Here is a 14,759-nt window from a genome sequence, read left to right as displayed (position 1 = left end):
TGGCTTAGGGTGAAGATTGAAAGAAACACTGGCCTGGGTTAACCTGCTGCAGCTATCCTGTAGGGACACTGTGCAGGGTTTAACTCCAGTGGATGGGCAGGCCCCCAGCAAGGCAGAGCATCTTTGGTGGGTACTGCTGTAGTGCAACCATCGCAGGGTTGCTTGAAAACTCAGTTTGAATCACTGGAAAAACAGTCTTGCTCTGCTTGCAGGAATGCTGACAAACAAGCAAGGTCATTTGCTGTGTGGTTTGTGGCTCCATGAAGAGCAAAGAGCATCGGTGAAGTGCCAGCAGGACACATGGATCACTGCTGAGCAGAGACGTGGGGCAGGGCTGAATGCATTGAAGGCATTCAGAGGAGCAGTGGGTTTCCCAAGTCCCCTTGTTCCTTCTCAGGCAAGCTGGGCCATAGCAGAGCTCTCTTTGTCTCCTAAGTGTGTGATGTGCAGGAAGAGCACAAGATTCACCCAAGCCTGCTGTAGGCAGAGCTCCTTTCTGTGAAGGACTCGTGTGTGCTGCCTTCCAGCAAGGTTGCAGCACGTCTTCCTTTGGCAGCTTTCTGCAGCTGCCCAAGGCTTTGCAAATGGTAAATACTGTCAAAGTGAGCTGGCTTTAATAAGATATGAAACATGGTATAAAATCATTATGTGTTTGCAGGACATGGGTTTGAGCGAGCTGGACAAACTGGTTAATTAGAAATACATCATGCATTTCATTTTTAATTTATTAGAACCTACTTCCATTAAATTTTCAGGTGTGTGGAAGTGTTGCTCTGTTGGCATACGCTTGATAAAAGCTGTGGCTTTAACCTTGACATGATCAGTTCCATGAGAAAACAGAGCTGTATGCCATAAAACTCAAAGCAATTAGTTGATTTGAATGAAAAGTCTGAGTGGCTGATAACACTGCTGGATTAAGAGCTCCCAAAAGTGTATTATAGAGGTAGACATTGCTTTTGTTTAAAAGTCGTGTTTCCAATGCCATGCATCCAAATATGACAGTGAAGAAACTTTGAGGGGAAAAGCCACGGAGCAGTAGAGACGACACTGAGCCACCTGCCTCCTACCCGGAGGGAAAACCCGGTCCCTGTGCAGCAGGAAAAGACTTGAGAGGGTTTTGTGCCATCTGCTGTCAGATAAACAAACTTCATCTACAGTGAAGGGAGGGGAAAAGGGCTCACGTTCCCCTTTCTCTTCCATGTTTCAACAAAGCAACTCTTAAATAGGAAGGGCAAGGTGCGGGAGCACATCTTTATTAACTCACCTACGAGCTGCTTTTGTTTGACTTCAGAGAAATCCATTTAATGAAATAAGCAATTTAAAATGCAATGGTTGTTTTAACAGTTGTTAGCACTTGAGATTAAAAACAACCAACCAACCCTCCCCCCCCCCTCAGCCCCCCCAAAATAAAAAAATACAGATGTCACAGGTAATTACAGCTATTTTTGGCAATACAATTATTGGTTTTTTAAACAGCAAACATTTTTCTCAAATAAATACGATCTGCTCACACTAGAAAACATAATAAACAGAATGGTACAATAGGTTTAAAATGGAAAAAAAAAATGTATCCACTGATAACATCAAGTTTTAAGAACTGTCCACAGAGAAACTTCAGAAAATACATTTTAATGGGAAGGAACAGAAAGGAGATGGCTGTGTTTTGTTGTGTCCTGTGGATGGGTCACCATTATTCCCCATGTGTATTTGGGGAAGTGGTGAGAGCTAAGTGGCAATTTGGAGCCTATGCAACCGATCACAGGAACTGCTGTGTTCTTTTTTCGTTCATTCACCATTTTAAGTGTGTTTGCTACCACCATCATTTCACGTCTGTATTTTAAGTCCAAATAATTTCCCCTCTGTTTAAGCGCTGGGCAGCAGCCTTCTAGCAGCTCTTCTCTCCTCTCTGTTTTGCAGAATTACTGCCCGTGTTGCTTTTGGGAAGAATAATTCCCACAGAAATCTCTAAACAACTGCTTCTCTGGTGATGTTAATTATCACTTGCCTAATAAAGCTGATACCAGGAGCTACCAACAGAGGGGAGAAGGCTCCTGCCATCAGCTGATCTTCCTGAAACTGAGCGAGCAAAAAGGGAGGATGCTTCTGTCTGATGGCATCACCTACACCCTCAGTTTGCATGAGTAGGCAAAGCTCTGTTGATGGGAGTACAGGGCATCAATTCACACTTGCTGAGAACCTCTCCTTTTAGCTACCACTGCACCAAATGCAGGGAAAATTCATGGAACTTTAGACCTGGCACCTGCATTGAATGAGAAATGCAGAGCTCAAGGCAGCAGGTAGGGGCACACTGCAGTGGGTTCCCAGCCTCCTCAGCACAGGGAGACATCTTGTCCAGGGATACAGGCCCTGTGCAAAGCCTTGCTCAGTTCCTCACTTGGTGAAACACACCTGTTTCCCCCCCTGGTGCCATCCCAGCAGCAACTGCTGCGCTAGAGCTTGATTCTGTGCTTTGATTCTTGTATTTTTCTAGCACAACCCTTGGATTATGCTTTATGGAAACACTGAAAGAGCCACGTTCTTGGCAGGTTGCCAGTTTCATTCCTTAATTGGGAAGAGTGGGAGAAATCTGGAAACTGCTGCCTGCCTTCTATACCCTAATTAAACTCCTGGGATCTGATGCAGCTCCCAGTGATGGCAAGGAGAAGACTTGCACCTGCTTTTGGTAGCTCAAGCCTAACATTCTTCTGTGACAGAACACTGAAGCGACATTAAATACACATTAATGAGCAGCAATGGAGTGAAAGTGAAGCAGCAACTGTTGTGTATTCTTAACATTAATTAAAAGTGGAAAATGAACATCTTTTTTTTTTCTTTCTTCTCCCAATAAGCCTCATCAACATGACATTATTTAACACAAAGCCCCTACAAGAAATCAAAATGCTGGAAGGAAGTAAGATTTTCTTCCTGACATTCTTGACACCTGAAAAATCTAATGCGAGATAAGACTACAATTGTCAAAATACTTTCCCAAGCATCCAAAAATATAGTTTTTTAAGAAGAGAGTATTTTAACATATTTTACCTTCTCAAACAGAACACTTTTGTTTTGCATTACTTACTGTATGCAAAGATCAGCTAGTACACTATTCAAATTGTGCATTCAGGTTTTGTTCCCTCTCTGTTCCATGCTTCTGTCTGAATAAACTCTGCAGTAGGACTTCAGCAGCCTCCACTGCTTTGCATCACGCCTTGCTGACCAAACGCCATCCGGAGAATCACACGCTCATCAGTAACCAAATCAGTTGTCGTGTGATTGTCGCCTCTTCGGTTTTAAATAAACTCTTTGCAAATTTGCAGTGAGTAAGCTTGGAGGAAAACAAGCCAGAAACGCTCTTCAAAACGTCTGTACACAGCCCAGAAGAGTTTAGATTATAGTTAAAAACTAAAGTGACAGCAGTATAACTGCAGAGAAGCAGTTCTTTTCTGTCATCTCGTAAGTTATTTCCCTGACTTTTCAGTATACATCCCTGGTATCGTAATGCACTTATGAATGGCCAACCGTGTATTACAGTCATAAATGTATAAATAATAGATACTGATATGCATTGTGACAATGTACATATTGCACAGGATGAGCTCTCTGCTGAGTCAACATCTGTACAGCATCTGCTGTGTTTGCCCTGGCAAGCTCAGGATCAGCTCGTTAAAGTGGAGACAAAACTGAGTTCAGCCCCTTAACATCTGTTACATCACAGCTGCAGAGCGTTTTACCTGCTTTAGAAACAAGGTGTTGTTGCAATTTACCACTTCTTGTTTGTTCTGACTGCTGGAAGTGCAGCTACATCTTATCCAATGCAAGGTGAGACTACTCCTGCCCCAAAGAAACTTGCCCCAAATCAAGCTCTGATCTTATTATGAACTATAAGCCTTTGTTAAAGTTGGCCTCTATAAACTTCTGTGCAAATGTTTTAAATAAGGATATTAGTGCTTTCTGTAGAGGGAAAACTGGGTAGAAGAGGGGTACCCTAGGATGCTAGAGTCTCTTTTCTGGTAAATATGATTGTATTTTATGGACATACTCTGAATAACGGTCCAAATGTAGCCAGCCCTGTGAACACAAATGAAAGCAATTCACCTGTGAGACCAGAAGGTTCTACCCTCCCTAAGCCTCATTTAAGGGCTAGCTGCCCTAAGGGAAGGGTCTCTACCTGGGGATTCCCTCTTTTGGAGCATTTGGCAAGCTGTGATCTTTGGGACAGGTAAGCAAATCTTTTTTTCTTTGACTGGATTGTAGCAATCACCTTTTTGGGTAATTTAGGCCTGCTGTTATTTTTATCTACACCAAGGAAGGAGTGTGCTCAAATCTTCTTTTGTCCCATGTAAGCATGTTTTTTGTACCTTCTCAAAGTAAGCTACACAAACATCTGTAGGAGCATTCTGAAGACCTAGCTGATTAGCTTCCGAGCAGCTTTCTTTAGGTCAGTTAGCATTATAAACTCTCCCCTGTGGGGTGTTGTAGCATTCTCTTCTGAAGTAGCTGGTGTTGACATCTTGCAGGACAAAGCTGCTGCACTATGAGGACTGCAGCTCTGTTTGCTGCAGAACTTCCTGGGATTTCAAAAGCTATAGATCCAGATGGAAGCCCTTCCCTTCTCCCAAAAGCTAACCTTTCCCTTACTGGAATGTAGAACAAAGCATACTGCTCCTGAATTTCAGTGCCCTGATTTTTCAGCTCTGCTTTGTCTTAATGACAGATGGCACTTGGAAGGAGAGCAGGCAGCAAAGGCTGAATTTCAGTGTTGTTTTGAGTTTGTTACTCTCTGCAGAAAGCTGCTTAGTGCAGAGCTTCACCAGGGCTGGCAGAAAGCCACGGCTGTGTAATGACCAGCACAAAAATCTCAGTAAAGGCAGAACCCCTTTTTCAGGGTCTTCTAAATGACAAAGACACAAATGCTTCATGCTAGGTCTGTGCACAAGAGTGGATTTCAATCCTCTAAATAAAGAGGGGAACAAAACCACTTCATAAATCTTCCATATTTGATTGGAAAAGGTTTATTCCATCTCCACTTAAAAGAAACAGTGCCTGGTCTTTGTTCACCATAATGCCCTCTTCAGACGTGCCATCTTCATCAGTAAGTGCTGTGAAACGTAGCACTTCTCCTGATGCAGATCAGCATCCCACAGCCTTTGCATCAGCAGTGTGCCCAGCACAGCACCCAGCAGAGGGCTGGACCAGAGGAGAGGAGCATCTGGTGCTGCCTGTGAGTCAGCGCTGACCTCTTGTTCCCTGCTGGTGGTGGAGTGCCCTCTGAAAGGTGCCAAGAACCTGGGGGCTGTGAGTGAGGACTGAGCACGTGGTCCTGAGCAAGCCTGCTACTGCTCTGCAGAAAATAGCAATGAAAAAGCCCCTCCTGAATGCTGGACTTTCACACAGCGCTAGCTGTTACTGGTGTGGTGCAGGAGGCAGTGGAAGTTACTGGTGTGATCAGAGCTCCATTCATGGTGGAGAAATCTACCTGAGCTACTGACTGAACAGCCTCCCTGCGGTGCAAGAATTTCAACTTATATATTTTCACCCCAATCGCTCCCTTTTGTGTTTGCCTCGTTTGTACATGAGAATTTTGGCATGACTCTGGCCGTGTGAGATATGCTAGAACAGCTGTTTGTGTAATCCACGTAACGCTATGACTATTTTTCCACTGTCAATAAACACAAGAAAGAAGAGACATTCTCCAACGCTTGGAAAGGCCGTGGGTTTTCCTTGCTCGTGTAGCTTTGCTTATTCTTGTAGTAAGGTTTCTCTCCAGTTAAAGCCTCCAGTTGGTCCGTGTGTGAGAGGGAGGATGGGGGGATCTGTAAGCTGCCAGACACCTGTATCTCCTAGTTCTTCACATGAACAAAAACCCAAGTATGGAATCTGCACGAAGAGAGAAGGGAATGAAAGCAGTAAGCAGGGATCGAGCTGTGCAGGCTTAGAACAGCTGCACTTTGTGCCCAGCTGTAGGTGAGCATCTGATCCCCCTGCTCTGTTACAGAAATGTCACATCAGATAAAGCCTCTTTAACCAATCTGCTTTACCCTCCTGACTTCTGAAGCAGGAAACTCAGGAATGGGCTGAACGATCAGGTGAGAGGAACAAAGTGTCCTCTGCCTGGCTAAGCAGGTTGCAAATCTCTCTTTTTTAAAGCCAGGGAGCTTTACCCCTTGCTGCTAATTACCTTTCGGACCATCTGTACAAAGTCCTTGGAGTTCTGTGGCGAGAGCCCTTGGAGCTGGCAGGTACAAGCCTCCAGGGAGGACGCGTGTGCCACTATCAGGATGTTGTTTCCTGAAACAGTGAGAAATGCAGGCTGAGGTGTGAGAGTGTCCCCAGCTCTAGGGACAGTGCCTGAGGTGGAGCTGACCATTAGAAATGTTCAGAGTGGGTCCTGTTCATTGTATGACAGCACGTTAAATTGGTGTATGCAGGGAAAGACATGGCTTATCAACATAGAGCACGTCTCAGTTTTTGGGATCAGCTCAGTGCTGTTCCATTTTGAAATGTCTGCTGAGATTCCAGCTGTCTTGCACATGCTTTTCTTCTAACTGGAACTTAATTCTGATTAAAGCACTTGGATGGATTTGCACCAATTACTTCAGGCTTCCATTTCCAAGACCCTTGACAACCAGTATCACACAGTGCTGCCAAGGCTTGTGGGCAAACACAAAAATAAAAGGTTGGGAGTGGAGCACTTACCTTTGCCTTTACATTCACTGATGATTTCTTTCGTTACTTGGTAGCTTCTACTTATGTATGTATCATAAGATTCAGAAACCACTAACTTGCTGACAGGAATATGAGGTCTGTGAGCAAAACAAGTATGGTAAATTAGAAGAAGCGTTAGAAGTGCTGCTTATGATTCATCTGAAAGTATATGTTCTTTTAACTCTTCCAATCCCCTGGGGACCCAGAGCTCAGTGTGAGGATTGCTGTGATGGATTTTCATGCTGTTACTCTAGGAAGGGAGCTAGCTGTTCCTTCATCCAGTGACCTGCTCTGTCTGCAGGAATTACTGCGGTGATGGGAGGTCAACCAGGGGGCATCTCCCAGTCCCACATAAGAACAGGCTCTTCTCTCATGCTGAGAGCATTTGTCATTGTCTTTCTGGAAGGCAGGTGTGTTCTGTAGCTGAGATTCCTGTGGTCCAGCTGTTCTGCTATATGGGAGCCATTTGCTACCCTCCCAGGGATAAATACAGTGTAGGGTCCTCTATTTAGATAGCCAGACGTGTTGGAATTCTAGCTGCAGACCAAAAGGACACAACACTGGTGACTTTATGGTATAATTAGGAATGAAAAATATCAGGGTGTTTCTCTTTTATTTTTGTTCTTGTTTTCTTTCTGTTGCTTTTTGCAGTTCCAGCTGCTTATTTCACTTGAACATCCTTACACAGCTGAGTGCGCTGGGACTCCGGGAAACACCAGCAGTTCTGGTGATATCATAACCACAAAAACCCAGAAACAACATGTTTGTCACCAAGCCCATTTAGGTGGAACTCCTGCGTGTGCATGCTCTGCTATGAAGGTTTTGTTTCAATCTGAGGTTGCTCAGCCCATTATCAGGCTCATGCTGAAGTAGTGTGCCAAGCTCCAGCGATGCATGTAGTGAGGTGCGGTGGAAGGCTGGAGCCCTGTGGCCTCTGGGGAGTTTCCTTCTTTGTGGGAGCTCTGTGAGCCCAGCTTGTAAAAAGGAATCCTAAATTTGAGAGTAGGAAGCCCAAACGGATGATCTTGTCTATTCTTTGCTGCATTACGATTTTTTTTTTGCTAGGTTTTATTTAGCCTTTCTCTGTGCAGTTTGGAGTAAAAAGCATTTGTGTGTTGGGCTGGAGGGCACCGTGGTGGCGGAGCTATGTGGGCAGGAGCTGGGGATGTGGCACCAGGACTGAGCAGCATGAATGTTGGGGAAAGATCAGTGGTGTTTATCCATTTGCCATTCAAATGTGTTTTCAAGCAGATGGTTATTTTGTTTACTTTCAGCAATCACTTTTGGGGTTGAAAACTGAGAAGACTCAAGTCAGGAACGTGCAGAATTTTGCACTAAAAATATTTGAGATATAACTGCTGAGAAGCGATAACTGTTTTGTGTTCAAACTTATTGGTGGCAGACCTCTGAATGCTGATGATGCAGGAGACCCTGAATTACTGACAGATGTGCACATGCTCCCCAGAATGATATGAAATTCACAGTTAAGATCCATCATCATGCTAATCAGGATAGACAGACAAGCAATTTTCCCTGGCAAAGGGCAGGGCAGGCATTGCTGAAGCTGTGATGCTATTCAGTCCATCAGTGAACTGAGCCAGCAAAACTACTTCTGCTGTTTCCTCCGTACTCCAAAGGTAGGGCTGCATGGCTCTGCCTGAGCCTTAGCTCCTACATTTTAGGAAATGAATCAAAACAAACAGACTTTGAGGGTTTTCTGGTCACTGCCAGCCATGCTTAAGTTTAGAAATGCAGCAGTGTCCCTCTTTGAAAACAAACCCAAAAAGCAACCCATGTCCCCCACCCTCCCTTGGTGCTACCTGTAGGTTGTATCAACGCTTAGAGTAGCTGCAGCTAAATCCATGGGGGGTATCCAAGCAGGTAGTGTGTTCCCCGAGACCCACTTGGTCCATTCAAACAAGCCTGGCTCTATCCGAATTTTCAGGTTGTTCTCTTGTTGCATACCTGGAAAAGGCAGAAAAGAAGCTCTGCATCATTGAAAGTGGCTGTGGAGGAGAGCAGCAAGACTCTGTGGCTCTAATGCTTAGTTTTGATTCTAAATAGTGGGTTTTCTTTTGACACTAAGTAGTCAGTTGATTAATAGTGATTCTGAAAAGAGGGAAGTAGTTGATCTACATACTTGGCATGTGATGTACAAAGGCATGTAAACTGCTGGCCAGCAATTACATGCAATATTCTGAACTTAGGCATGCCTGCATTTTGGAGCTGTTTTTCAACTGTTTTCAATACCAGGAGGTCTCATGCCTCGTTGCTGTTTCCCTTCCTAGTTTCTGCAATGCTTTCCTCTTCCCATGGCAGCGACTGCAGAAGCACCAAGGCAGCACAGAGCTGAGCTGGATGCGCCCCAAACACATTCCTGGCTTCTGCGTGGGGACAAAACCAACCCCAGACCTGTGCTGGCTGCGGGGCTTGCACCCCCCTTGCTGTACACTCATCCCACCCTGCAGAAAGAAGAGGGCTCCTTCCAGGTGGTGTTGCTCTGCTGCAAAGTACACTCCCACAGAAATAATCCTCACCCTAAACTACCATTTGTTTGGCTTTCCCATGCCACGTTGCCTTTTATCTGGTTGGCAGTGTTTCTCCCAGAAAGCCAGAGGAATGCAGCCTTTCCTGCTCAATAGGTTCTTACCTTTCAGGATATTGTGTGCTGTCTGTACGCACCGAAGGGACGGGGAGCTGTAGATGTAGTCTACAATGGTGTTAGTTTCTAGCAAGGCTTCTCCTGCAAGCAGATTTTAAAGCCCGTGAATAAAAACTGACAAATGGCATGGTAGCAGCAACAGCAGCATGTAGGTATGTGCCACCCAGCTAGGAGCTGCAGGAGCTTCCCAGCTGCACTGCTTGTGTCTCAGGAAATGAATGTACCCATCATATTTGATTATTATTGCGTGCACAGCTGTGGAACTGGGACATTTTTCTGTGTTTGTTGTGCCATGTGCCTCTACGTACTTCACCAGTATGCAAAAAAAGCACAGCAGCTTTTGCTCTATTTCTTTTTCTCTTGTACTTAGCCAAAAAGTGCACTGAGGGGAAAAACTGTAGAGAGAGCTTGAATTTCATTTAATTTCATTTAAAAGTCATAAATCAGAATGATTCAACTTAATTCAAACCCAACTTAATTCAATTGGCTCGATTCTTTGCTAGTATAAATTACCATTTCATTACACAGGTGGAGGATCACTGAAAATGAGATAAGAATCAGCTCCACTCTTAGGGTTATTAATATTCTCACGAAGCCTAAGGGAACCAAATGAGAACAGGGCTCTGAGCATCGCACAGACCTGTGCTATGAGAGTCATGTTTTTGTTCCATTTGAAGAGGCAGGGCACAAAGGTGGGAGTAAGAAGGGGTTATTAACCTCGACTTCATGTGTTTAATGATGGCTGTAACCATGTCAAAGCAATCTCTAAATCTCTTGGGAGAAGTGGGCTAATTTAGAAAGAGCTGCATGTGTAGCAGCCTTCTGCCATGGGGCTGCTGCTCATTTGCTCAGTTGTGGGAGGAATTAGGGCTCCAGCAAGCACCAAGGTCAGGTCGGTGCTGCAGCAGCACAGGCAGCTGGATGGTGCCTGGTCACGTACACACTTGTGTGCTGGGATCATTTAATGATGGCAGCCAAGTGAGCTGCGATTGCTCCCAGATTTGCCTTCTGTTATGTGCATATTGCAAACCCTGATGCCATGTGGCCTGGAGAGCGCGCGTCCTGCTGCCGTGCGGTGATTTATTTTTGTTTAGAAAGCAAGTATAATTTTAGCTGCCCTACTTTGAATGTGACCAATGTGAAGTGCTCCGAAGGATCTGAATTTGAGAAAATGCAAAGTGCTGTTCTCTGTCCTTTGGGGAGTTGGGCTCCCCTGGTCACCGGGCTTAATATTTGCTCCTTGATTACTGAATAATCATCTTTCTGTACACAAACTAACAGGATCAGGAGTCAGCGATGAGGATGGGTGAACCCTGGGAATAATTTGGAGTGTGTTTTTGCCACGCAAACGTAAACCCAGATGCTGCTGAAAGTACATCGGTGTGGTGAACTGCAGATCACATTTTAAGATTGTCAAAATCAAGGCAAGACCACAGTCTGCATTCATTGCTGCATTTCTCAGTGACATTGGTAATAACACCATCTTCCAGTGCAGCACACTTACAGGGCAGTACTAAATGCACTGCTCATGGCTCATGTGATGTTATACCACAGCCTGGGGTTTTTGCTTTGCCTTTCATTCAGCTGCAGCACCTGAATGAGGCAAGAAGGGGCTTGCCAGTAAGAGACTTCAGGAAGGTTCTTGAAGCACCGAAATGGTGTTAGTTTGGGGCCCCTGATTCATTCTTTCTGCTTTGTGCTTTCTCTTTCTGTGTCTGAGTGCGTGGGAGGGAGATAGCAAAGCTTCCTGGGCAAACTCAGGCCTGCCAGGGGCAACTCACCAACGAGCCTCGCCTGCGTACAGCCAAGCACAGTGATGGGCGCATCTTTTTCATAGTCCCTGAACCCGCCGCTCCTCTGAGGTAAGCTGTGAGGCATATTCAGGTTACTGCGCACGTACCTGCCTGCAAGGGAGAGGTCAGGAGCACTTACTGGAGTTATTAGGTCAGAGAGACGGAAAGCATCGTGTCTATTTCCTCCCTCCTGCACTGCAATGTCAGCACCTTGCAGGCACTGCCTAGACCTGGCTGCCAAGCAGTGTTTCCTATGTAAAACTAACAAGAACCTGACAAAATTAAGCTGTATTCATTCAAAATCTGCAAGGAATGTTCCTAATGCTTTCAAGTTATCTTTAGGGTTGCCAAAAAGAAAGTGATTTTCAACCCACAAAGGCTGAAACACCAACTTGTACACTTCTACAGGGCATAAAAATATCAGAGCTCTTCAAATGTGACTTGGAAAGAAGGTAGCTGTAAAATCATCCCTTCAAATAAAAAAATTTTTTTTTTGATAAATTTCCAAACAGCTCTAAAGCTGACAATGCCTGAGATTACGGTCTGTAGCTGTAGTCTCTGTCTTAAGTGTATGTACATAAAGAAATGTATCGGGGACTCATGGCAGATCATGGTTTGCCTACAGTCATATTACTGGGTTGCCATCTCTAGTTTGCACCCTGAAAGGCACTCAAAACGTACCCTTTTACATTTAGGACCAAGAACAAATATGCAAAGTTTTAACAGGTGTTTGCATTGGACATTGACTATCAGCATCACTTCCAAATGAAAATGCTCTTTAGGTGATGCTACTTTAATAGAATTTGTTCTTGCAGTATTTTTCTAAACATTAACAATATTTACTCCTTGGTTTTTGTTGCTGCCCCTGGTGCAGTCCTGTCACAATGTCAAAGCACCGCTTTGGAAACCAGAGTTTCCATCTCAGCTTTGCTCTGGGCAGCTGTTACTGTCCTTCCTTCACCTAAACCCAGAGCCTGAGGGACCCAAAGGAGCCCACTCACCTTTGGCATCAAAGCACTGCGACAACCAGTACTTCCCAAAAACAACATCCATTCTCTCCCCATGCCTGCAGACGAAGAGGCAGCGCTTCTGAGGCCCTGGCTGGCTGCTTATTCTCAGTGGCTGAAAGAAAAAATGACAGCATGTTTGGCCTTTATGAAAGTGCAAGTGTTTTTCTGAGATCTGATTTGCTAATGGCACCCAGGGCTGGCCAGCTCTTGCTTTTAGCCTCATGCAGGTACAGGAAGCTCTCTGAAGTTGGTTATGCTGGTGTAAAAAGTCAAATTGAGCAGAGGATGAGGCCCTGCCACTTGGCTGCAAAGAGCAGGGCTAGCAATAGTGAAATCTTCTCTGCATGTGATTTGTTGTGTCCTTCTAAAGCTTGTAGAGAATTGCAAGTGGAAACTTCCAGCACAGGCAGTGAAACGGGACCAGAGAATAAGAGCGGGGGAAATAAACAGCTGCTGGAAATTTGATGTTGAAAGTGTGTGTGATCTGTGTGTGTGAGGGCCCCTACCTGCACATTTTGGCAGATGATGGTGAGTGGCCCTGTGTCCCCAGGCCCTTGGTCTTCCTGCTGTCTTCTTTCCAGAGCTCCGTCGGTGAATGCTTGAAGGGAGGGGGAAGATGTGGTGTTCAGGATTGAGTAGGACCTGCCAGAAACAGAAAGGTGTTGGCTTTGGGAGTGCTTCAGGCATCATGCCCTTGGGCCGCTGTCTGCAGGAACAGATGATAATTACTGTAGTCCACATTATTACTTTATTACTTGTATTTTAGATCTGCCTAGAGAGCACCTTGCTAGGTAATATACACACATGAAGAGATGAACCTTGTCTTGGTGGGCTTCTTGTTTCCTTAGGAACAGTTTCACTGAACAGCAGTGTGCAGGCGTTGGTCTGTGAGGCCGTCAGACCTTTAATGTTCTCATGGAAAATGCCAGGACATTTCTCACAGCCACAGGGCCAGCATCAGCCCCATCTGGGGACCTGCTGCATGTTACTCACCACGGCTTTGTGGACCAGTTTGGAAGCTAATTGCTACAGAGAAATTTCTCTTGCTGCTCTCTAGCTGCTGCTAGTTATATTTGTACAGTGCTTGGTATTTGGGCTGGTCAGTGGCTGTGCTACAAATGGGAAATACACATACTAGTTTATTTACCAGTGTAGTGGATTGCTCTCTGGACCATTACCCATATTAAATAGAACTGGAATGTCCCTTTTGGTACTGGCAAGAAGCAAGCTGTAGGATGGAGAGTCAGCACACAGAATTGCTGGTTACAGCTGACTGCATCTCTCCTTTTGACTGGGAGGAGCAAGGAGAGCATCAGTGCTTTGCTGCTTAAGGGGTACAGTGGAAAGCTGGAGCACAACCTTGCCTGTCATCCTGGGCACTTCTCATGGTTTCTATGCACAAAACAGTTGTACTGCCTTGTAGGGAAGTGACGTGTTCAGTCTGGGTGGTTGCATCCACATTTTTCAGTGCTGTCTATTCCATTTCCCATCTACAGTGGGAATTTATTCTCACCAGTGCTTCTTCCTGTGAAACGCGGCCAGAGGGACATAATAGATCCCATTCTCCCTCAAGATGCTTATCTGCTGACGCTCCCTCTGAGTACAGCTCTCATGCCCAGACATTCAAAGCCTGTGACCAAGACCCAGGGGAGCAAACTGACAGGCAATTACAGAACCTGCAGTAACCCTCTGCTCATTCGCTTACATTGAATGGGCTGCACTTGCTTAGTCATTAAAAGGTTGTCATTTAATGCACGTGGTCATTTGCTTTGACAGAAATGGTTGCCTTTGCTTGCGCTTTTCAGTGCCTTAAAAACATCAGAAGTTGCTTCCTGATGAGCACCTAGATAGGATAAAATCTCAGAGGAGCTTCTCACTGCCGTTAAAATAACACCCATGCTCCTACCAGTGGAACAAAAGTAGGTCATCTGCATTTTTGTAAAGAACCAATCTGCACATTCAATCTGTCTTGTGCCAGTTTGAAGATGTAAAAAGTGCTACACTGTTGGTACTGATATTGGCCCCTTATCTGGTGGGAGTGGGGTGCAAGGATGAGTCGAGGTACCAGGCAGACCTTGAAAACCAGTTAAATGTAGGAGGAGATTTGGTGGATAAACTGTGAGAAATTTGACCAGGTGCCGGGGTGAGAAATCCTGTCTAACCCTCCTGTGCAGAGTACATGCATATGATGTATTGCAGGGAGATGCTCAGACTGTGCTTCCAGCTGGCAGGAGAAGGGCAGCTCTGATCCAGCAGCTCTGCAGTGCATCTGTGTGTGCCAAGCCCTGAGCAGGGAGCACAGGCCGGCATTCATCCCTGTGTTCAGCGGTCAGCCCATAGCACAGGCACAACCAGCTGCACATGGATATATCCTCACTAGCCCAGAAATGTGAACATCTCAGGGTGAGAAGGAGCTTAAGTTCTTAGGTAGGCCCATCTTGGTCTTTAGTGCAGTGTTGCAGCTCTCAGCCTCTTACTGCTTCGCCCACATTGCAGTCTTTCAGGAGCACCAGCCAGGAGAATACTGAGGGTTTGCTTCACTACTCCTCTTCCCGAGGAACTGCTGCACCATTTCTGAGACTAATTTTC

At 45.4% G+C, this 14,759-nt stretch overlaps 1 protein-coding gene across 1 annotated transcript in view; it reads right to left on the bottom strand.

Moving 5' to 3' along the window:
• Positions 1–1,223: 1,223 nt before the first annotated feature.
• The window catches only part of UBASH3B (ubiquitin associated and SH3 domain containing B), a 55,666-nt gene continuing 42,130 nt past the window's right edge, over positions 1,224–14,759 (bottom strand). Inside the window, exons 7-14 of the mRNA XM_052697409.1 lie at positions 12,677–12,812; positions 12,162–12,282; positions 11,149–11,271; positions 9,356–9,448; positions 8,526–8,670; positions 6,697–6,803; positions 6,179–6,288; positions 1,224–5,877 (exon numbers count right to left, since the gene is read on the bottom strand). Of these exons, the coding sequence (XP_052553369.1) occupies positions 5,740–5,877; positions 6,179–6,288; positions 6,697–6,803; positions 8,526–8,670; positions 9,356–9,448; positions 11,149–11,271; positions 12,162–12,282; positions 12,677–12,812 (973 nt within the window). The 3' untranslated portion in view covers positions 1,224–5,739. The remainder of the gene's footprint in view (positions 5,878–6,178; positions 6,289–6,696; positions 6,804–8,525; positions 8,671–9,355; positions 9,449–11,148; positions 11,272–12,161; positions 12,283–12,676; positions 12,813–14,759) is intronic.

Source organism: Tympanuchus pallidicinctus, unplaced genomic scaffold (genome assembly GCF_026119805.1).
Source record: "Tympanuchus pallidicinctus isolate F22 unplaced genomic scaffold, pur_lepc_1.0 scaffold30, whole genome shotgun sequence".
Taxonomy (NCBI): Eukaryota; Metazoa; Chordata; class Aves; order Galliformes; family Phasianidae; genus Tympanuchus; species Tympanuchus pallidicinctus.
The sequence above is the reverse complement of the archived record's forward strand: the minus strand, read 5'-3'. Positions and strand labels throughout refer to the sequence as shown.